The 23,254-nt window shown below is 54.0% G+C and overlaps 1 protein-coding gene across 19 annotated transcripts in view; it reads left to right on the forward strand.

Annotated features, from left to right (window-relative positions):
• LOC121101714 overlaps positions 1-23,254 on the forward strand; it is a 230,094-nt gene that overhangs the window by 97,972 nt on the left and 108,868 nt on the right. For 4 of the 19 annotated variants that reach the window (XR_005833713.1, XR_005833714.1, XM_040625985.1 and 1 more), the window contains exon 1: positions 720-1,205. The exons of 12 other annotated variants lie outside the window; for them this stretch is intronic. Coding sequence is in view for 4 of the 7 variants with exons in the window: in XM_040625985.1 (XP_040481919.1) it covers positions 1,193-1,205 (13 nt within the window). In the remaining 3 variants the exon portion in view is untranslated. Of the gene's footprint in view, positions 1-717; positions 1,206-23,254 lie in introns of those variants that run through there. 3 more of the 19 variants (XR_005833725.1, XM_040625983.1, XM_040625984.1) reach the window with 2 other exon arrangements.

A 23,254-nucleotide genomic window follows, 5' to 3' on the forward strand; every position in this document is an offset into this window, starting at 1 on the left:
CCCCCCCCCCGCCCCCCGCCCGCCTCCTTCGCCCCAGTGTTGGCTGTCTGCTGAACGTGGCTCAGAGGGACAGAGTCTCTCATTGGGCATTTCACTGAGTGGCGGTGACCGCATGAAGTTCTTTTGTGGGGCATGATCCTGCGCATTCAATCATTTGACAGCAATTTCTCGGCTTCCTCCTTTGCCACAGGTACTTGTCCGGCAAAGGGCAGTGCACGAGACAGCCCCGTCTTCATCTCCCTCAAGCCAGCAGGCAGGGGGTGGTGTGGGGTGGTGCCCACAGGGAGTTTGGGCTCCTTGAACCTTCACTCTGTGCTGCGTCCTCCCCAGAGAGCTCTGAGCTCTGGATGATTCCAGACCACTACTCCGGTCCTTCAGCACAGCTCCCCTTATGCCTGCAGTGGTTGTTTACTGGTTTCCTCAGTAGCTTTCAGCAGCACTACGACTTTGTCCTGGGAGGCAGAGCCGCGCAGAGGTGGTGGGAAGGTGATGGAGCTACGCTCTTGATGCTTGCTTGTCGCGGTTTACCGGAGAACCCGGAGCTGGGGCAGAGGTCACATTCCGGTCTTTGCTTATCCAGGCCCTCTTAGGTTTTCTCTTCTTTCTTACACCCCCCTTCCCTTAGGAAGGAGGTAAACAGCATCATCTGTGTGCTTGGCTGCTGTCCTAGGGTGTTTCTCGATTGCTGTTTGTTTCTGAAGGGTACTTTGCTGCTTTTTTTAGAGAAGTTAGGTCAGTCTGTGTGCATGGGTGTATGTCTCCTCTCTGTGCCCCTGGAGCAGCTGCCATTTCTAGTACGTACTGTGTGCGGGGCCCGGGTGGGGGCTTTCATTCACCCACACTGTGACAGCCCCTGGAAGGACAGGTGTTGTTAACATCCCTTGTTCAGAGGAGGAAGTGAAGCTGCAGAGAGAAAGGGGCCTGGCCCGGGGTAAATGCAGTCATGTCAGAGTCACATTTAAACCCAGGGGCAGTGACTGAAGGTTGCTGAACCCTGGTTTTCTTACCTGTGAAATGAGATAGTAAGAGTACTCACGCCTCAGGCTCATTGTGAACGTGTGGCACAGTCAGATCTTCCTAGGGGACAGAGAACAGGGTCCTGCATGCGGCACGCCCTCCGACAGCCTCGGGTTATTGTGATCGTCCTGGTTCAGGTGGATTTGACGAGAGCTGGTGACTCCCTGGAAGCCGAATGGTTCTGAAAGGTGTTGGTGGGAGCTGTGGGCTCGGGAGGGGAGACTCTTGGCAGGGGTGGCCAGATGGCGAGGTGATGGTGGAGGGGTCCGAGCGAGCAGTGCCCTTGGGATGAGCGTGGGGCAGACAGTGCTTTTCTCGGAGCCGGACTGAAGCCCCGGGTGGCTGTTTGTGAAGAGGAGCTCCCCACCCTGTCAGCCACCTTTGTTTTGCTTTGATGGTCTTTCTTAGAAAGGAGGAGGCCGTGTTGGGTGTGGCCGCTCACTTCCTATGGCTGCCCCGGTTCTGGCTGTGCTCTGAGCCTGGCGGGCTGTCAGATCTGCACCTCCTTCCGTCCTTTGGCACGGGCCAGGCCTGTAGGCTCTGGCCTTGGGGACGTGCCTCCCTGCCCCTGTGAGTGTCCCTCCTCCAAGGCCGCAGGGGGCGGTGAGCACTGCTGAGTGCCTGCCGCGTCCAGGGCCAGACTGCTCCCTCTCCTGCTTCCGTGTGAGTGGGGGGCTTGTGGGCACCTTCGAGGGGGGCCTCCCCCTGCCCAAAGCCTGAGCAGGCCTCTGCTCCCCAGCCTGGCCTGGGGACATACCCTTCTTGGCGACCTGGCACGGCTCCCCCTCTGCAGACCCCCTATCCCCCAGAGTAGCATTTTCCTCCTAGACACCCAGCTTGCCTTTGCTTGGAGTCTCTGTCTGCGTTCTTACGTACACCTTGGGAGAGTTTTGCGTAGGAAAGAATGTGCATATCAGGAAAATGACCACTGTTGTCCCACTTCCTGTCCCCGTTTTCAGCCCAGACCGAGTCACCAACCCATGTGGGCTTGCAGTCTGCATCATTCGCTGGGGCGTAATCTTATCTGGTTCAGTCACTTTGTTAGGGGCACCCACTTGGCCTCTGTGAGCAGGCCGTGAGCAAGGACAAGGAGCTGAAAGGTCGTGAGTCCTTGTCTTGAGAGGCTTCTAGCTGCCTTATCGGTGCCGTCTTTCCGAGCATTGCACGGGCTTGTTACTTCTGTTCAGACCTGGAGCTCAGGAAGCTAAGATGCTTTTTAGTATCACTCACTGAGAAAGTGACAGAGCTGGAATGGGACCCCCGGTGTTCCTGTCATCCCAAATCATGACCTTTTCTGTGCTCTGTCCTCGTCAAAACCTGTTTGGAGATGGATGCAGTGATGCCAGCCTCTCTCTGTTCTTCCCCTCCTGGCACTTGTCCTGGGCGAGACTCACCTCTTTCACACCAGGCTGAGGCCACTGGACCTGGCTGGGTTTGCAGCCGCCTCGGGCAACCTCCCGAGGTGTTTACAAGGAGCAGAGCCATTCAGCGAATGATGTGTGTCTTTGCACAGAGGTGGGGCCAGTGTGGGGTCCAGCATTCTGATTGCCCCCCATTCCCCTCCCGTTCTGGAATTGGTGCCGCCCTTAGCGGAGGCTAAGAGGAATGGACAGTGATCAAATGTGAGTGAAGCTGAAAATCTCAGCATTTTCCAAGAGAAGTCTGTGACCATATGCGGCTTCAGGCTCCTGAGGGGGTCCTGTTCTGGGATGGAGAAGCCCGGATCCCATCACGTTTCTTCTTGGCCAGAGATGAGGCTTATTCGTGTAAACCCTGTATCCATGGCACTCTGTTCAAGATGAACAAGAGAAGCCCCAGAAAATTCGGGGGCTCGTGGCAGGAACTCAAGGCCTTACCCTGTGCCTACATCCTGTGGCTCCAAATTTGCAAACTCCCAGCAAGACAGATTGCATAGATAGGTTACCTGTAAGATTCCTTTGGAGTTCTGATACATTTTTCTCCCCTTAAAGTATTTAAAGAAAAATGACACCTTAAAACAGCAAGGCCATTTGTTCTCAAAGCCGTGAAATTGGAAAAGGTGTAAGCATTCCTGGAAATGAATGAAAATCCCAGGCTGTTTTTACAAATAGGTGCTATCTTGGGTTGCACTTTGTTATTTCATCCTGGAGTCTGTGCGTGGCCGCGGTGGGGACTCTGTGAGGGCCCCTGTAGTCACGTAGCAGAATGAACCTTACGCTCTCAGAGAAGGTTCCTGTTGCCTGTCTCCCTTGAGCAGTCCCTCCCTGTGGTGAGGTGGACAGAGCAGGCCTCATGGCCATGTGACAGGTGGAGGGACGGAGGCCGGGTAGGATGGACCGATGTGGGTGGTGAGATGTCCTGGGAGCCCCTTCTCTTTTCTGGTGTTTAATTTCTCGGTCTGTGAGGATTGGTTGTGGGGCCTGGACTAGAGGGTCTTCTGGCTTCATCTTTGTCTCTGAGGTGGCTTTGTGGTTATCGAGGAGGAGAGGGCCAGGTCTGTTCAGCTACTCTGATTTTTCCCTCGTACCTTCTCATTTAACCAAACTCTGTGGAGCTCCCCATTATAGTGGTTGGGCTCGTGCCCTTCCCACCAGCACCATGGCCCCACACCCTGATCTGAGCTGGGAACGTGCACCAGCAAAAGGCATCCTGCACAGAGGAGAGTGGGTGGGGTGGACCGGTGGGCTAAGTCAACTGGAGAACTGGAGAAAGATCACATCAGGAAGCATCGAGCTGAGCCAGGTGGGGGTTTCTCGAATCCCCCAGGTCCCTGGGCATGCTGTGCTCTGCAAAGTCAGCTTTTGGTTCCCAGAGCACTTACAGTCCTAGCTGACCACACTCCACCAAGCCTTGTTCCACGGTACCTGGGTGTCCATGGTGCGGGCCAGTCATCATGACGGTTCTTGGTAAGTGGGGGGCTGAACCCACAGGTTCTCTCCTTTGAGGGGCCAGTGGGCGGCCCTCTTGGTGTTTGCATTTGAGAGTTGAAGAGATAAAGTGGCTTGCTGAAGGCCACGGGATGGTAAGAGGTGACAGAGATGCAGGCTCAACGCTAGGAAGGGTCTGTGGATTTTCCATGTAATGCCCAGAACCTCAGAGCCTGGAGGAAGGCAGGCTTTCCTTTCTTTTAGGTAAGTCCGTGGTCACCTGCCTGCCGGAAACCCTGTTTTTCACCTTTCCCTGGGTCTCCCCCCGGGGTGATACTTCTTGAGCAATCAAAGTAGATGTTACCAAGGTCAGGGGTCCTTCTGCTGTGCCAGGCCTGAGCCCTGCATTTTGTGAGGTCTCGGGGGGGCCAGTGGATGAGCCCAGATAGTGGGACAAGAGCCATCTTCTTGGGGAAGCAGCTCATTAGGAACCGCTCTGGGAGCATCTCAGTATTTTAACACGATGGCAGATGGGTGGGTGCCTGCAGAGCCCCGGGCCTGGTCTCTCCAGGCTCATTGTTATTACCACCATGTGGGCCCGGGCTGGACAGAACTTCCCCCTTAGTTTTTCTCAGACAAGTTGTATGTTCTTATGTTTTTATTCTTTTTCCCAATTTCAGTTTAAAATCCTCTAGGAACTTGATTTGAAATCGTTCTTCCGTGAGATTGCAGAGCAACGTGGCAGGGCCGGGGGTCCCTGGAGGCCTCCTGCTGCCGCCAGGTCCTGGCCGCCCCCTTGCTGGCTCTGTGGCCTGGGGCACCGTGATTTGCCTTCTCCTGTGTACCCGGCGTGTGGCTGTGAATACTTTTTACCTAGTGTACTTCTTTTCTATGGCTGCCGCGACAAATGACCACAGACTTGGTGCCCACACAGCCCCATTTATTATCATGTGGCTCCGTGGGGTTGGAGGTCTGACAGGGGTCTCACTGGGCTGGGATCAGGGTGTCCGTGGGCTGCGCTCACTTCTGCACACTCTAGGGGAGGGTCCGTTTGCCTGCTCCTGCCAGTCGTTGTCAGAGTTCAGGTCCTGGCATGTGTAGGGCTGAGATCCCTGTTTCCTTGCTGGCTGTCAGCTGGGAGCTGGATCTGGCTCCAGAGGCGGCCCACATCCTTGGTTTATGGTCTCCTCCCTCCATGGTCAAGTCCAACAAGGGTGGGTCCAGTGCCTTTCATGTTTCCTTCTTCCTTCTCATCTCTCTGATCCCAGGGCAGAAATTTCTCCATTTCAAGGATGCCTGTGATTAGATTAGCACACCCTGATAATCCAGACTAATCCTCAGCTCAAGGCCCTTAGCTTGAATCGTATCTGCAAAGTTCCCTTTGTCAGGGAGGTGACGGAGTCACAGGCTCTGGGAATTAGGATGAGGACATCTCTTTGTGGGGGCGGGGGATTATTCTGCCCACCATGCCCTAAGGGAAGTTAACTGATACAGGTGAGGTGCTTAAAACGATAGGTTGAAGCCTCTGGAATTGCCAGCATTCAACTGTTGACGTTCAGAAACGGCAGCCTTACTGTATCTAATCTATAGTGAATCCTCCGCGAAATTTCACTTTTGTAATTCCAGTGGTGGAAACATCAAGCTTTATTGAGCTGGTCTGCTATTGTTCTAGTTTCCGATTACTGGACATTCCTTTTTAAAGTTGTTATTAGTATTATTTTGGTATTTTAATGCTGATGGTGAACATCCTGTTACGCTTCGTGGTCACTGTGTCTTTAAAAAACCGTGGACTGCTGATCTGGGGGGTGTGTTTGTCCTTACTCTCTATCTCCCTGCCCCTGGCTCCGTGGTCAGCTCTTGTCCCCAGCCTTGACAGTCCTGGAAGTGCCCCCCTTCATTGCCAGCCCCTCTTCTAGAATGTAGATGTGCAGTGGGACTTCACCCCTTTGGGACATGGCAGTCCCTCTCCCTCTTCCAGGGCTGTCCCTCCAGATTTTCTTGGGCCTTTTGCTCTTTGAAGCACACATGGAAGGTGCTGTCCCTGTGGGCCTGTGTTTGGGGATCAGTGACACCGCGACTCCCCACGGGCAGCCTGAGCTCCAGGTCCCCACACCCGCAGGCTCGTGGCTCTCCTTGGAGTGTGGTTCTGTGTCCCCGGCTCTGTTGCTCCCTGTGTGTGGTGCTTATCACATGGCTGTGTGTAGGCTGGATACTCGCTCTGATCAGCTCCTATAATCCCTGTTCATGGTAGTGGGTGGGATCGACTTGCCTCAAACGAGTGAGCTGACCTCTCCGCCCAGGTTTGACTGCCCGTGACCCCAGGAGAGGAGTCAGACTCAGTTCTCTGTTTCTTACCCCACAGCCATTCTCCAGAACACTTCTTGGTCGTGTATAACCACTTAGCAAGTGGAGGGAAGGTGCCTAATTTATATCTTTGTGCATGGACACCGATGTCAGGCACCTTCTCCCCTTTGACCCAACAGCAGCCCTCACCCATTCTACAGGTAGTGAAACTGAGGCCCAGGAGGGTACAGGGCTTTCTTGTGGTCACACCAGGTACCAGTGACCAGAATTAGCAATAGGAACCTGGTGAGGTAGAGCAGAGTGAGCCGGGTTCAAATGCTAACTTGGCTTCCCCAGGGTGCTTACCAGGTAAAGTGACGGATCACCTGCAGCTTTGTTGTCTTGCGATGGAGAAAGGCCACTGGGACCAAATCCTGCTTTGAAGCTGGGCATCGGTTCTCCCACCCTGGCTGCTGGTCTGGGGTGGCTCTTGAGGAGCCCAGCAGTGAGGTTCCACAGGCTGACCTTTCACCTCTGGTTTATTCTTGGGACTTTGGGGGATAAAGCAGGGAGCTGGTCCTGACTCGGGGCCTCCTGGGCTAGCTCAATGACCTGTCTTTCCAGCTCTCTTTTCATTATGTCTGGAGCCTTTCTCTGGAGGTCCTAAAAGAAGAGAAAGTGCTGTCATGGGGGCTTTGGGCCGGAGGGCCTGGAAATGTCCTTGGGATAAAAGGCAATGTAATGGCCTTCCCAATCCATCTTGTGGCTCTGTGAGACAACCCACATCTCCCTGGAGAGAAGGCACTCAAGTCCTGTGTTTCAGAGTGTTTCTGCCCGTTGGCACCACCCCCAGATCCAGCCTAGGGTCTGACACACAAGAGGCTCTCAGCAGCGTTCAGGGAGAGTGGATTTCTCAGGAGGTCCTGGTGTTGTTACTTCCCGCCTTGAATCAGCTCAGGTCTCAGTTCTGGCCGAACCTTTGTGAGGCTTTGGTGGGTACGTTGGCCCCAAGAATGATGCATGTTAGTTAAGTTTCAGTGCAAATTAGTAAGTATTATTTTGTTGTTGAGAAATACAGAAGCTGTCCTTGTGTGACATCCAGACCGTGAAGACGCTGAAGACTCGTGGAAGGTCTGGAGCAGCCTTGGCCTTCTTGACACGTTGGACCGGATAGCTCACTGTATGGCCATCTGCGTGTTGTAGGACGTTTACTACCCACTAGATGCCAGTAGTACTGTCCCCCCAAATCCCAGCCCCGCCCCACTTGTGGCAGTCCAGAATGTTTCAGACATTGCTCCATATTCCCGGGGAGAATGGGGCCCAAATCACACTGCTGAGAACCAGTGGTCTAGATGATGTGTTTTGTCTCCCTGGCTGGTAGAGTGGACCTAGACTCTTCCGCAGACCCTGAAGACAGAAAGGTTGATGGGTAGCTTGGTCTAGGGAAAAGAACCCCAAGTTAAGTGTTAAAGTGAATTTCGTGCCGAACTCGCGGGATGAGCGTCCTTCTGTGTCCTAGCTGTGTGACACTGCCTGTTACTCAACATCTCGGCATCCTCGCTCCTCATCTGTAGGACAGAACAACAGTCCCGTGCCCTTAAGGACTTTTATGCGAGGAAAGATAAGGTGGTCAAGGTTTCACATTCCATAGGCGCTCAAGAAAAAGCAGGTGCCGTATTTAGGATTCGTAATGGACGGCATCTTAAGGAAAGCATATCTGGTCCTTGCGCAAGATTCGTTGGACTATTTTTGGGTTTAATTACAGAGAAGGGAATGTAAGTTATCAAGATCTCAGCTCTAAAGGCGGCGTGACTGAGGGGCTGAACGCAGACCGCGTTTGAAGAGGCCGCGGGGGGTTGGGTTTCTGCGGCAGCCACGTGCTGGCCGCGTGACCGTGCTTGGATTTTGCCATCTCAGTTTCTTCATCTGTGAAATGGGGGCGATAAGACTCCTGACCTCCCAGGGCACTGGGAGGCTTCAGCGAAATCTCGGAGAGCATCTGCCCACCGCTGCTCTTGTGTGGAGATGATCTTTGAGGCTCTGTTGTCCAGTGCTCTGCTGGACACCGGACGGGGCCCTTCACCAGCTCTGGGGCGGCCGATCTGGGAAACTTCCCGGGGAGCGCGCTGGGTGCAGTGGAGCGTGGGAATTTCTTCTTCCTCCTCTGACTTTGGGTCCTCCTTCATTGGGATCTCTCTGCTACCACTGTCTCCTGTTTTTTTATGGTGCCCCGGTTCCACCCCAGGGGACCAGGCGTTGGAGGGGAGGGGGGCCCCTAAAACAAAGACAAAGGCGCCAGATCGTCCCCCCCCACCTCCCCTGCCCCCCCACCACTGATGCTGAGGACGATGCCCGAGGCAGGAACTGTGGCCATATGGCCAGCAGGATGCCTCATTGGGAACAGTCCGCCTGGTCCCTTTGAAGCAGTCTTAAGACCAATTTGGTAACTTGATTTGGAAAGTGGTATCGATGACTCCAAGGGTACAGGAGGCTCATTAGCCGCCTTCTGGGCCCGGCAAATTGGGTTAAGTGGAATGAAATCGCTTCTCCCCTCTCTGGGCTCATGGCTGAGGTCCAGGCCCCATTGTAATGAGAACCTATCCAGGGCAAAGGACATTGAAAAGCTTTCCGGGGAGTCTGGCACTCTGTTTTCGTATGTGAATTCTGCTTTCCCCTGGAGGGCAAGGCAGGAGGCTGATAAGACATAAAATGAAGTGGGTGAGTGAGTGCAGAGCAGGGGGAAGTCAGGTCAGAAGAGAATGAACAATGAGCAGTTGTGAAGTAGTTTTCAAGGGCTGGCTCTCCCTCCTCTCTTGAGAGATACTGTGCTTCATGCCTTTCCTTGCTTCCTTCCGTCCTCTCCTGCCCCCCCCCCCATTACAAACAGTGCTTCGAGGAACGTCCTCCCGCTCTCTTGGGTACACGTGTGAGCTCTCCTCTAGGGTTCACACCCCAAGGTGACCTTGCTGCCGCCTGACGAACGTTCTCCATTTTACAGATGCTACCAAATCTCTTTCCAGAACAACGGAGCTGAAGTACACTCCCACGCTCTGTCCACAGGAGCCCGTTTTCCCCACCTGGTTGCCCACGTTCCATACTTCAGATTTTCACCAGTTTGCTAATCTGATGAGTGAGACGCAGTTTCTGGTAGTTTTCCTGATGGCTGCGGGGGAGAAGGCTGAGCCCCCCCGTCTGTGGGCACGCACCTGCCCTGGGAGGAAGGACCGCAAAGGCAGCCTGGATCATCATGGTCCCTGTTCATCCCCTGACTCCCAGGAAGATTAATAGATTCATGCATCCCTATCTGAAGTGGTCCCCCCGCCCAGATCACATTGGTGGGCGAGGGGTGTCTGTTTTAGACCCACCACTAAGTGGTTTTCTCTACCATTTAACTGCAGAGCGTTCTGATTTCTTTGGGAAACTATCCCCCTGTTTATCGCATTCATTCATTTTTTCCCCTGCCTTTCAACTAAGCAGCATGTACTGAGCATGTTATTCAGCACGGGATGTAGAAAGAAAGTCCTGGGGTCTGGGCTGGCTGCCAGGACTCTTGCTGCCTTGCCCTGTATCAGCCCCGTGGCCCAGGGAGAGACCCGTGAGCTTTCCAGGCGTCCATTCGTTTCTCTGTACTGCAGGACTGAAGCTACCGTTCACATGAGTTGATCCTGCATGAAGGTGTTTAGATATGAGCCAAGCACTGAATGGAGGCAGCGTGGGCTGGGAGGTCTGTGCAGACCCCTGTGGGCCAGATTGCCACTGGTCTCTCTGGGAACAGTCCCGCCTTGCTTGAATTTGGAGGCCACCATGGATATGGACAGAGCCTATGGTGGTTGGCCTTTCTGCTCATGGTTATTCACTGAAAGCTGCCAAGCAATTATTATGCACCAGATACCCCACCCATGCTATGGAGTACCTTAAATTAGTTAGATATTATCCTGACTGCTAAGGACATAATGATAAGCAAAAACAGAGAGGCGTGCTGCCCTTGGGTGGCCTGTAGTCTAGTGGGGGAGAGAGCAAAGCATTAAGGATTTGTAAGAAGGAGAATTCAGTGCTAAGAAAGCATGTTCACGTCTCCCAGATGTTTCCAGGTGACCTTGTCTCTCAACAGACAGCAAGCGTGGCAGTCTTCATTGCTTTGGTAACTGTGGTTTGTTTTGGAGAGAGTGCCGATCCCCAAGGAGGGGACAGAAAAGAGACCATGGCAATAATATTAATTTGGAATGAGAAGGATGGCTCACATTTATTGAGCACTTATTGGGTGTCAGACCTTCTTATAAGTGCTTGGCACAAATAGGCAGGGAATTTGAGTATCCTGCTTTTCCAGAGAAGCAAGCCAAGCGCACAGTGGCAGTCTGTCCACAAGGCCGATGCACAGGGGTCCGAGTTTGGGAGCGGTCCCTTTCTTTTATCTGAAGGTGTCTGTGGCTGGTCCCATGTTGCTCGCATCCCTACAAATCCCCGTGCGTCCAGCTGTCTTCAGCCTGCATTTGACCCAAGGCCATGCCCCATTCCCTCTGCCACAGTCGCCTTATTCTTGAGTGCCCTTTTCCCCAGTATTCTTCAAGCAAAAAGCTCTAGGAATGATTCTATTCATTTATATAATAGGTATTAATTAAAACGAAGACTTTGTTTTCATAGGGCCTTTGCAAAATTAAACCCTTGATCACTTTTCCATGATATGTGTCTTATTTATGACAAGGGGTGATCTGTCGTTGAAGGCCTGTCACATGACGATCTTTTCTCACCTTATAACAATTAGGTGGGTAGTTTCTTCATTTTCACGAGGAAATAGAAGCTCAGAGAGGTTCAGTAGCTCACCTGAAGTCACACAGCTGGGTTGAATGGATTCAAGACCCCAAATGTCTGGCTTTTGATGTCTGTGTTCTTATTCCCTTATTGGAAAATAATTGGGTTAGGGATGGCAAATGAAGTTGGTCGATGTAAAGAGATAGTTGCTGTTCTCCAAAAGCTGATCGAGACGGTCTGGGTAAAACACAGCTGTGAACAAGCCCTTTAAAAGTTCTTTTGTCCTGGAACCCTATGCTGCTTTCTGACCTCTCTTTCTGCTGCATTTTCTTCTTGCTCTCCCCTGCTGAGCCCCAGGCCAGGCAGGCACAGCGAGCCTGTGGCTCTGTGGGTCTCAGTTTGCTTACCTCTGAAGTGGGTACAGTTGTGACCGCCTGTTTTACATTTGGGAGAATGGGCAAGTCTGGTAGAGTCTCGCCCAGCCCTGCCTCTTAGTAGCTTTGATCCCTGGGGCAGATTTCTGGGCGAGTCTGGACCTCATCCTGTGTGTATTGAGTACCTACCAGATGCTGAGTCTGGCGACAGAAAACAGGAGAAAAGAAACTCTCACAGTTCAGTGACGTTTCCAGGAACCTGTGCTTTAAATGGCGGCGGACGTGACACCTGCTAGCGTTTTCATTCTCTCGGGCAGCTGTTAAGTGAAGAAGCACTTTCAAGGTAGAAAGCTCACAGACAGATGTCCTCATTGTACCCCAATTCCTGGTAGAAGGGCAAAGCACAAGCCTCCTTCAGATTCCGTTCTTTGTTCACTCTGGTTTCTTCATCCCCAACCTGGAGAGTTTGATGGCCAGTTTGGGCTGATTGTGTCCCCTCCAAAAGCCATAAGTCCTAAGCCCCAGTACCTCAGAGTGTGACAGTTTTAGACATAGGGTCTTAAAAGAAGTAATTAAGGTAAATGAGATCATTAGGGTGTGACTGGTGTCCTTACAAGAAGAAGAGAGTAGGATACAGACATACACACAAGGAAGACCGCAAGACGACACAGGGGATCATCCAGACTCTAAAATTGTGAGAAAGGACATTTCTGTTGCATAAGCTGCCCATTCAGTGGTACACGTCCAGCAGCCCGAGCTGACTGATGTAGTGACCCCGAGCGGCTCTCCCTCTCTGAGCCCCCTTTGCCTCGGCTGTAAGAAGGGGCGTTAGGATTTCTGTCTCACAGGCTAGGTCGGGGTGAGACAGAGTAGCTTCCAGGCGTTGCGAGTTCACTATTGGTCAAGCCCCGTTCTTAGCCCTTTCTGTGTCTGAACACACTTAATGCTCGTGTGTACCGTCTCGGGGAGGGCGAGGGGCATGCAGTGTTCCCATTGCACAGATGAAGGAAGTGAGGCACAGCGCTGTTACTGAACTTCCCTGATGCTACTCAGAAAGCAGTGGGCAGCCAGCATGTGGACTCTTGTGTCTGGTCTCTGGAGCCAGCCTGGAGGATCACTGTGTCGTCCTGGCTCTTACCGCAAGGAGACACCGTGCACGTAAAGGACCCTGCACGGGGCTGCCTGGCCCGGCTGCCGTGTGGAAGGTAGACCCCCTGAGTCTGGAACTTCTGTTGTCTGCATTGAGGTGATGACGTGTGGGTCCCATGAGCTGTGTGCGTGCTGTGTGTGTGTGTGTGTGTGTGTGTGTGTGTGTATCTGTCTGCTTGTCTTCTCTCCTCCCTCTTTTGGGTCCCCGCACCTCCTTCCCTGTTACCCCACGAGCCTGCTCTCACTGTTTATCCTCACTCCTCATCCCCGATCGTAATTGACTTTGGCTTCTGTCCCAGAACAGCCTGGCGCCCGGACCTGCCGAGCTTCGGTCGCACCTCAGATGGTTAAGCAGAGGGTGGCTTTTATTAAATGACACGTGCCTGCGAATCCATCCTCTCCTCCCCGGCCCCGCCTTTGTCACCCTTTGTAGTTCCGAGCGCCCGGGGTCTCTGCCTCTTTCACAGAGCATCTCTCATCGCTGGCCGGGGAGTGTCGGGCCCCAGGGATGGGGAGGCCAGCGCCGGCTCTGGAGTTACTCAGGCCTTACGGTAAAAACGCATCACCCTGAACGCGGGCCAGCCCAGGCACGGACCCAACCCTGCCCTGCCCGCGCGGCTGGATCCTGCAGCCAGGCCTTAGTCACTGGCCAGAGAGACTCTCCTTGTTCAGGCCGAGGCCGGCCCCTCCTTGGACAGCCCTGGGTCCTGGCACGGCTTCGGGCTGTAGGACGTGGATTCTCCCTCCTACTTCAGGCCCGTGGAGCGCTCATTTGTCGAGCACTTACCGAGTGTCAGATGCTGTGCTGGACGATTGACAAACATCTTCTCATTCACTTCTCTCCGGAAACCTGGGGCAGGTGCTCTTCTCCTCTCCCTCCCATGGAAGAGGATGCCGGCTCAGCCACGGGAAGGCGCACAAGAGGAAGTAGCTCATCTGACTTGGGCGATGCTGGGTGCCAGGTACCTGGCTAGCCTCCCGTGAGCCCTTGCGTGCACGTGCCACTGCTGCGATGCCTGTTTCACGGGCGGAGAGACCAGACCCGGGCGTTTCTGGGTCCCCCGGCTCGTGCAGGCGCGGGGTCTGCCTATCTAGCCTTTGCCAGCAGAGCTGTGCCGCAACTCGAGGAACATCCGCAGAGGCTTCCAGGTGGGCCCGACCGGCCCCCCGACTTCGGAGCATGAATGTTCCCCGCGACTCCACGGAGCCCGTGTGGGACGGACGGGTGGAGCGTCCCACTTTCTCAGATGGGCACCAGGGAAAGGGCTATGTGGTCACCAAGCACAGGCAGTGAATTTGCTTCAGGGACTTTGGGGAGAAGAACTGGCTGGCCGGTGAGGGAGACAGCTGGGAGTCACATATGGCAGAGGTGGGCCGGGCAGCACTGACCTTCACTCCCAGGGCCTGGGCCCCTCCTTCCTGGCCGCAAGGCCCAGGCTGCCGCCCTGAGACCAGGCCCCTCGGTGCGCTCCCTGGGTCCACAGTCCCTCCTCCCCATCTGTCTTCCACGGTCCCTAGAGGAGCATCCCCCCTCGAAGAGGTGGGGGTGACAGTGGAACTCAGTGCCCGCCTGCTCAGCACTTTCAACTTAAGGAAACATTTCACAGACGTGATCTCATTGCATTGAGCAATCACATGGGAATTCAAGCCCCCGGTTCAGTGAAGGGGGAACTGAGGCTTCCACAGAAGGGAAGTGTCTGCCTCGGAGCCAGCCCCCACTCCTGCTACCCCACCGTGCTGCCGGAGCTCAGCAGTCCTCAAGCGAAGTGTCCAGGCTCGTGTTCAGGCTTCTGCTCGAGCCCCGGCTGTGGGCTTGGGAGCAGGGCTGTGAGTGGGCAGCTCGGGCAGGGCCGGTGGGTGGAGTCCATGCCGGGCTTAGAATTACCAGAAGGAAGATAGCCTCCCGGTGCGGGGTGGACATCTAAGTAGCATCAGGAGATTGGAATGGTCTGGAGATTAGTGCGGAATGGAGCTCCTGGAAGGAGAAATGACAAGGTGTGTACTGGAGGGCAGCAGTATTGGCAATGGCGGCCATCCCTGGGCAATCACGTGCCCGACGGTGCCAGAACCTCACGGTCCTCACCATGCTCGTCGTCGGCATCGCCCTTGGAGGAGAAGGCTACTTGCCCCGTGTTGCAGACTGAGAACCACATCCAGGAGTCAGCCCAGGGCTGACCCCCCAACCTCCCTTCTTCCCTCCCTGCTTTTTGCTCCTTAGAAAAACAAAAACAGAATTTCTTTAATGTTGCTCTAGAAAAGGTTATTTTTTAAAAAATTAATTTCTCTCTGTGATGCCTGACTTGTGACAGATTGCAGATGAAGAGCCAGATCGTGGGTCTTTGCTGCCCAGATAGGCTGAGAAAGGCCTCTCCCCTCTCAGGGGAGGCTGGGGGAGCCTGCAGTTTCACTGTCTCAGCAGAGATGGGGGAACCTGTTAACCTGCCTTAGCAGCTAATAAAAAAATCCCAGTGAGATCATGTCTGTTAAAGCCCTTTGAGCTCCCTGAGCGCTGAGGCTGTATTAACACGCACCCTTGTTACAGCTTACTCAGCAAAAATGTCCCCAGGGCCGCAAGGCCCATTCCCTCCTTCCAGCCCCCTTGTTTCCTTATGCGTTTTATTTGGTGCTTCCTTTGCATCTTGAGTATCTGCCAATTTTTTGCTAACCTGCTATCCTAGAAGGCACGGGCATATGTTGGGCACTTCTGTTGTGCTGAGCCTTGTGTATCCGTTGACTCCTTTAGACCTTACGGCCATCCTGGGAAGCGAGGCGCATGTACATCCGTTTTCAGGTGAGGCACCTGAGGCCCAGGCTGGGAAGGTCAGCAAGGTCACAGCTTAGAGCAGCGAACCCGCTCCCTGGGTGTGTTTACCAGGTCATGCCTTGCTGTGATCATGTCTGCATTTTCCAGATCATTCTCTCCAGCAAACGGAAGCTGCTCTGCTCATCCTTAACTGGGTGTGTGTGTGTGTGTGTGTGTGTGTGTGTAATTTGGCCCTGAGATGATGGTGAGGGTGTGTTATTCATTTTTGCTGCAAAGCCAGGGCTGGGTCATTTCTGTCCTTTTGAGTAGTCCTAGAGAATCTCGGCTACGATCTGCCAGGCGTGACCCCCCCCACAGTCTCCCTGTGCAGGAGCACCTCCCCTTGGTTCTCGTGTGTGGGTGTTGGGTAGGTGGGTGTTGAGGTCGCCCGGAGGACCTGACCCGAGGCCAGCTCTGCCATCTCCATCATTTAAATCAGGAATCATTAAATCATTAAACCTTTGGAATGCCTTTATCAGGGGGGCTGTAGAGAGCGATGGAAAAATAGTTCATAACAGCTAACATTGAGTATTTAGTTTGAGCCAGCCCTTTTCTGGAAGGGTCTAGCGTTGGGTCTGGCAGGAACAGCAGTGCCTACACTCCTTCCACGCTCACCGTGAGATCAGTTGAGCAGGCAGTTTGCTCCCATTTTAGAGACAAGGAAGTTGAGGCTGAAGCTCAAAGTTACAGAATTGGGGCTGAAACCCAAATCTCCTGACTCAGAGGATGAAACATCCCCCTTCCAATACTTAAAAAAAAAAAAAAATCTGTTGTGAGCCCATTTCCATGTGGATTTCCTAGATGACTGGCCTTTTTTGACTAGAGCCCAGATAGAAGGGTCAGAAGCTGCCTGACACGCCCGTCCTCCTTCCCAGTGGAATTCCAGCTGCAGAAGACACAAAACCAAAGTGTGTCCAAGGGGCGTGGCTGCAGGACTTTGGAGAAAACCCCCACCAAACTTCAAATAGAACACTCTGGAATACCTCTTAGTTTGTTACTAGAAAACAGATCACAAACACATGCAAAAACGAAAACAAAAACTAGGCTTTTGTCATTCCTTGGCAAGGAGCGAAAGAAGACTTGCCTTTGGAGGTCAAGCTGGTCCCCGCCCCCGCCCCCCCACCCCCGCTGTCTGTCACCAGCTTTGCCTGCCTTGTGGGGCTCAGAATATTCGTTGGGAATCCTTCTTCGAGGCGAGAGAGGCGTTTTTCGATGAACCGGTATCTAGTGTGCCTGAGCTGGTGTGGGTGAGCGTCCTCTGTGACTGGGACCCAGCAAGCGCTGCTTGTGACCCACGGAGTCCCTCCTGGTGGGAAGCTCGTCCCTCTGTGCACAGGGCCTGGGCCAGCACTTTGTGTGTGTTCCTGGGCTGGCTTCCCTGCATATGACCCCTGCAGACAGTTCCCCAGCATCTCAGAAGAGGACTGTCTTTGGAGGTGCGGCCTTTAAAGAGGCCTGTCAGTTAAGTGAGGCTGTCAGGGCGGGCTCGCATCCAACCGGCTTGGGAAACCTGGACACACACAGACACCAGGGAGGCACGCTCACAGGAAAGACCATGTGAGGACATAGCAAGGAGGTGGCCATCTGCAGGCAAGGAGAGAGACCTCAGGAGGAACCAAACCTGCCAGCCCCTTGATCTGGGACTCTCAGCCACTGGAACTATGAAAAAATCAATTTCTGTTATTAAAGCCACTCGGTCTGCGGCATTTTGTTATGGGAGTCCTAGCAGATGGATAGACCGTGCGTCTGGGGCAGGGCCATCAGCTAAGAGCTCTATAGGGAAAATAGTAATTGTCATACCAAGTGGGACAAAATCAGTAAATAGCCTCATGTTCGTTCAAGTCAAGCTTCAAAGTTACCAGCAATGGTTGATCTTGAGAGCTTTTGAGTTTTTTTTTTTTTAAGATTATTTATTTATTTATTTATTTGACAGAGATAGAGACAGCCAGTGAGAGAGGGAACACAAGCAGGGGGAGTGGGAGAGGAAGAAGCAGGCTCATAGAGGAGGAGCCTGACGTGGGGCTCGAACCCGGAATGCCGGGATCACACCCTGAGCCGAAGGCAGACGCTTTAACCGCTGTGCCACCCAGGCGCCCCCTGAGGTTTTGGAATTGTGCACGAGTCAGTATTATTTCTGTCTTGCAGATGAAAATCCAAGTGCAAAGAAACTTAGTCACTTGCCCAAGGGGCGGTTAGTTTGGGCAGGGGTTGGATTGGAACTCAGGATTCGAACCTGGGCTCCTGAGCGGTGAATTTACACACCGCACTGCACTGTGTCTCGATGGAGATTGCCTGGGGCCGCGTCCTCAAACACCTCTGGGGCCGCAGACACACAAGTCAGCAATGAAAGTACGTTAATATGGAACATGGGAAGGATGCCTGGGACCCAGGCTCAAGTGGGGAGAGTCCTGGCCTTGGGGCCAGCACTCAGCGGCTCCAGGGTGAGCCCGAGTGCTTGTGCCCCAGGAAAGACAGGGCTGAGCCAGGCTGGCGGGGATGGGGCAGGAGCTGTGGCCTCGAGTGGGCCGCCCCTCCCCTGTCCAGCACCATCAAAGGCTGCCTCTTGGCCGGCGGGGTGGGAGCAGCAGGCCACCGTGTTTGCTCTGGACAGAGCCTGGTCTGTCTTTCCAGACGGTGCAGGGACAGGCAGGGAGCTATGGCAGGGGGAGGACTGCGCCTCTTTCCCATCTTGCCTGGCAAAGGGAAGACACGGCCCTCAGTTTCATTTTTGTCATTAAGTCCGACACATCTCTGCTGAAGCTGAGCACAGGGTGTGCTTTGAACCTGAGCTAGAACTCGCTTTTTGGTAGCAGCTCCTTCTTGTTAGTTTGTTGGCTTTTTTAAAGAATAGTCATCTTCTCGGCCCCATTCTCGTGGTAGAAACTGTTATTACCATCATCTCCAACGTTATGATTTTTTATTCCTCGTAGAAGTTAACTAGTATTACTGGCCTTGGGGTTTTCCTTGTCTTACTTCTATGGTGTTCTAGTGCTTTTCTAAGAGCTTCTTCAACCACTCTCACCTTGATCTTTGCTATTATTATCCCTGTTTTGCATAGATGGAAGCTCAGGTTCAGAGAGGTCAAGTAACTGGCCCAAGGTTGCACAGCTGGTGGTGTGGTAGGATCCACATTCTGCTCCTGAGTTCCGCGGCACTGAGAGTAGCACGCGGTGGCAATTTGTCCCCTCCTCACGCTCAGGTTTTAAACGTATCTTCTGCAGGGCAGGGGGGCACTGTCTCCATTTTATAGGCAGAGGGACCCAAACTCAGGAGCAGTGACTTCTCAAGGGTCACCCGGCTCATTCCTTCCCAGCGCCCTGCCCTGTGCCAGGAGAGAATGCTTCTGGCAAGTTGTTCAGCCACTGGGAGCCTCGTCTACAAAGCAGGGAGACCAACACGCTGTCCTGGTTTTACATGGGGTCATGTCGGGAGCGCCGTGACAGAGGCCCTGTGAGTCTGCCTCCCCACCCCCTCCCCTCCTGCTCTGCCTGACTCTCCCCAGCAGGACACCACAGCTCCCTCCTCGGAGCCGAGGCCTGGGGATTGCCAGCTCCCGGGGAACACCACGCCACAGCACCCCTTTGCTTCCACGTTCGCCACCTTGGCCACAAGGGCTCCTCCTCGCCTGAGTGTGCGTATCGCTCAGCAGTCATGACAACACAGCCGCGTCCTGCGTGGCCGTCACTGGTGGCCGTCACTGGTGGCCGTCACTGGTGGCCCTCACTGAGTGCCGGCGCTGCTGGGAAATGAACTCACTTCCACAACGAAGGGCAGAGGCAAGAGCCATTTAGTTTCCCCTTTCCATAGCTAAAGAAATGGAGGCACAGAGAGGCCGACACATTTGCCCAAGGTCACACAGCTCTTCCATGGCAGCGCCAGGATTCAAACCGGGCCATCTGGCGGCATTGCCTGAGCTCTGGTATGCGGTTAAGCCAGTGCTTATCTTGCTCCAAGGGCAGCAGCGTATGTTGTGCAGCTCATACCACTGTGATCCCCAGAACTGCACACAGGCAGGTGGGGTCACGGGCAGGAAGGGAAATGTGAGGTATGAGGTGTCCTTCCCAGTGTCGCTCCTTGTTCCACCAGGCAAAGCCATCGGGTGGGGGGGCGCTGCTATCTGATCCGCGGGTGCTTGCATTCTGCAAAGCTTGGCTGCAGTTTCGAATTCCCCTGGCACCAAAAGCCCCACTGGGCAAGCAAAGCTGAGGGCACCTGACCCAAAGGGGTGCGGGGAGGGGGATGGGAAAGATGTGGGGAGGGCGTGGGCGAGGAATCTAACAGAAGCATGCAGAGTGCTTGGTTGGCCATGGGATCCAAGGGCGCGAGAGGCTGTAATTCATTCATTTAAATCAAAATAATTATGCAGCACCTGTGGCCCCCATGGTGGAAAGCTTTCTGCTTTCTGTTGTGTTTGATCAGGTTTAGCGATCTGTTTTTCAGGTGAGGAATGTGCCAGAGGCCCCGCGGGGGAGAGCCAGGATTTGACCAAAGGATTTAGGATTCCAGCTCCAAAGCTCAAGTGTGCCTTGCCCTCTCTGATCTGGAATCGGGGATGTGCACCTTGCACGGCTCAGTGCCTCTCAGAGCGGTGCCCAGGTGCTGCCGCGTTGAGTAGATCACCGTGGAGCTCCGAGCTCGGGTACCGTCGTGCCGGACCTATTTCTGAGCACGTTACATGTGTTAACTCATGGCGTCCTCCTAACTCTCTGCGAGGCAGGTGCTCTCAAAACAGGGACACTGAGGGCTCAGGAGGTGCTTCGCGCTCACACAGCTTGTTTAACTGGCAGCACGGAGGTTGGAACCCGTCAGTTGGCCTGGGTCCTTCCGTGTTGCTGGGCCCTGCGCTGCCTCTCAAAGCTAAGGGTCTGGTGCAGTGGGCTGGGGGTCGCCTCCTCGGCTCTAAGGGAGAAAGGACAGGGGGGACCGGGGGCCCTGAGGGCCATCGCCTGAGTGCTCAGGCATTTCAGTGCGTTTTGCATCCATCTGTCCTCAGATGGCTTCCTATCTATGTTTTCATCTTCATCTTGCTTTTACTGAGCATTGATTAAGCAACTACTGTCTTCCAAGTATTGCTGGATTCTGGAGATACAGAAGCGGGAAGCTCCGTTGTCCGTGCTCAGAGTTGCGCTCTCTGCTCATGACAAACTCCTTAAGGAAAGGAGGCAGGAGGCCCGCATCTTCTGTGCCAGGCCCCGCTTTAGACAGTTGCAGACCTTCTCGGTGAAGCTGCTCCGTGTCCGAGGTTCCAGGAGGCTGAGCGCAAGCCAAGTGTGCAATGCCAGGAGCCGAGTAGGACTGAGGTAGCCAGCCCTCTATGAGTCCACGCTCCTGCTTCTCTGCCAGGCCCCCAAACCAACATACAGAAGAGGCGCCAACAGAATTCTTTTTAGTGGAAACTCAGTTCCTGGGAGCAGGGAGTTGGTATTCACGTTAACAGTCCCTAATGCTCACTTGTTTGGGTGTGTCTCTCCCGGCTCTGGTCTTCCCCAGATGCAGAAGCTGTTCTTGGAAGAGCTTTCCTGCATATGGCAATCTGTCATCTGCAGCACACACCGGATAACAGAATTACTGGAAATATCCCTGATTTCTTTCTGCTTACTGTTCCCCTTGTTTGCCCGAAGGGATTAACACTGGAGTCAGGGTATCAATTCTGCTTATCTGGCCCGGCCCCTGAAATTATTCTTATTATTGCATTTTCTAAGCCAGAGAGGCCTTGAACCCACTCCCGCCTCCTGATACAGAGGGGAGAATGGGGGAAATTGAACCCCCGAGAGATGGGCTGATCGGTCCCAGGTCACCCAGCTAGAACTAGTGGCAAGCCTGCAGCGGGAACCAGGATTGGGCCTTGGTGGCCCTCACTTCCGTTCACCTCCTGGAGGTCTGTAGATAGGAGACACCCTTCCTGGAAAGACAACAGCTTTGGGGTGTTGCTGATAAGGCTAGATGGGTGTGCCTGGCAGGCCTCGAATAAAAGGATTACCAAGAGGAGCTAGGAATCGACCTTCCTTGAGGTGGGTTCTGCAGATAAAGATGCTTTTGAAGTTCAGTTGGTGGGAGATAGGATCTTTGTGGCAGAGCCTGTCACCCATGAGCCTTCTGGATGGATGCACCCTGATAGGGAAATCGGCAAGCTGAAGATAGGAAAAGAGAGCACTTATCACTGGAGGCCTCTGTGGGGCTTGCTTTGAGTACTTCCTTCCTGTCCACCCTGTTCTGGAGTCTGTCTCCACTTTGCAGATACAATAACTGAGGCATAGATAATCCTATAATCCTTTTCTGTTCTTCTTCTGTTCTTTAATCCCGATATGCATATCTTCTTTCAGTTTCCTGGGACGCTGCAAAATGCGGCACAGGCCTCACTGTGCTGGAGTTTAATTGAGTATCTACTGGAGGCCGGGCGCAGTACTGCGTCCTAGGAGCACAGAAATAAGCAGGATGCCCTCTCCCCTTGGAGAGCTGTCGGTCTCCAGGCAGGGGACATTTGGAGGAACGGTCAGGTATCGCAGTAGCGGGTCTGAATGCTATGCTGGGGAGCCAGGTTGCCATAAGCACCCACAGCATCCGACAGCGTGGACTTACGCGGGAAGAAAGAAGTTAGCCTGGAGAAGAGGCAGGCAGGGGTGCTCTGGGTTGGTGGAGGGGAGGGGAGAGGGAAGCCGAGACCAGATCCTGGGAAAGACCATGTGGCTTTGTGCTGAGGTCGGTGGAGAGTTGTGGGAATTTTAAGCCACGGTGTGGCAGCGCGGTGACAGGGGCCTGACGTGGGAGAGGGGTCCCCATAGAGAAACGCCCCAACAAGGTGTGTGATCCACTTGGGGGTTTATAGGAGGGAAAGAATGCAACATGCTGCCAGCATCTGTAGGCCCCTGCATGGACTGGGTGCTTTGCACTGTGCTAGGAAATGCAGGGGTGCGTGCCTGCACATGTGCGAGGGTGGTGGGGAGATGATCTAGAGGCTCTCGAGCTGGGGCAGGGGTGAGTCTGGGCTGGAGCCACGAAGGGGGCTGTGCCCCACTGCAGGGCTGGGTGAGACCCGTAACACTGGCAAGTCCAGGTTCTCCTTCTGGGCAGCCGCCTTGAAGCTCCCCAAAGAGAAGACCACAGCCCTGCCTCTGCCCGCGCGGGGGAGCCGTGTGCCCCTGATACCCCGCGCACCCTTCTCTTCTCAAAGCCATTTCACAGCGTGGATCCTTCTGCAAAACTAAGAAGCGAAGAATGTTCGTTCCCCTTTCCTTCATGCCCTTAGGATTCCCCTTCCAGTCCTTGTAGGACGAGTGGCGGTGATGTGTGGGTCTCTGGGGTACCCCCACCTGACTCTGACTCCTGGCTTCAGCAGTGGCTAACGTTATACAACCTCGTAGTTTGGTCTGTGAAATGGGTATAATCGGAGCAGGTCTGCACGTTACAGGTTTGTTGAGAGACCAGGAGGCGTAGGGCATCGAACTCTGAGCAGAGTGCCGGGCACATCGGGAGCCTCTCGTCCATTCAGAAGCTTGTTGCTGCACACATTATCCTCACTGCCCTGCTTTACAGTTTAACGTTTTTTTGTTTTTTTTTTAAATTGTATTTATTTGACAGAGAGAGAGACAGCGAGGGAGGGAACACAGCATGGGGAGTGGGAGAGGGAGCAGCAGGCTTCCCACCGAGGAGGGAGCCTGATGTGGGGCTCGATCCCAGGACCCTGGGATCGTGACCCGAGCTGAAGGCAGACGCCCAATGACTGGGCCACCCAGGCGCGCCAACAGTTTAATGGGTTTTTGATACGTGTGTTCCTTCTTCATCTGGAGGTCGGCACCTTGAGATGGCTGAGATGGACTCCCCGAGTTTGCTTTAGCTCAGCTGCAACATTCAAGTTCATCTAGTTTTGCTGTGACCTTATTTTGTAGGTAAGAGCGCAGAGGGGCTCCAAGGGGCTAGGACCTGGGTCTCCTAGATTCCAGGCTTGGGCTGTTTTTCTATCTAATGAGGGTTCTTCTCCATTTCGGTGTCCCTCTTTAACAGAGGAGCAGACTGAGACCTACGGTTGTGTGATT

Source organism: Ursus maritimus, unplaced genomic scaffold (assembly GCF_017311325.1).
Source record: "Ursus maritimus isolate PB19 unplaced genomic scaffold, ASM1731132v1 scaffold_9, whole genome shotgun sequence".
In the NCBI taxonomy this organism is placed as follows: domain Eukaryota; kingdom Metazoa; phylum Chordata; class Mammalia; order Carnivora; family Ursidae; genus Ursus; species Ursus maritimus.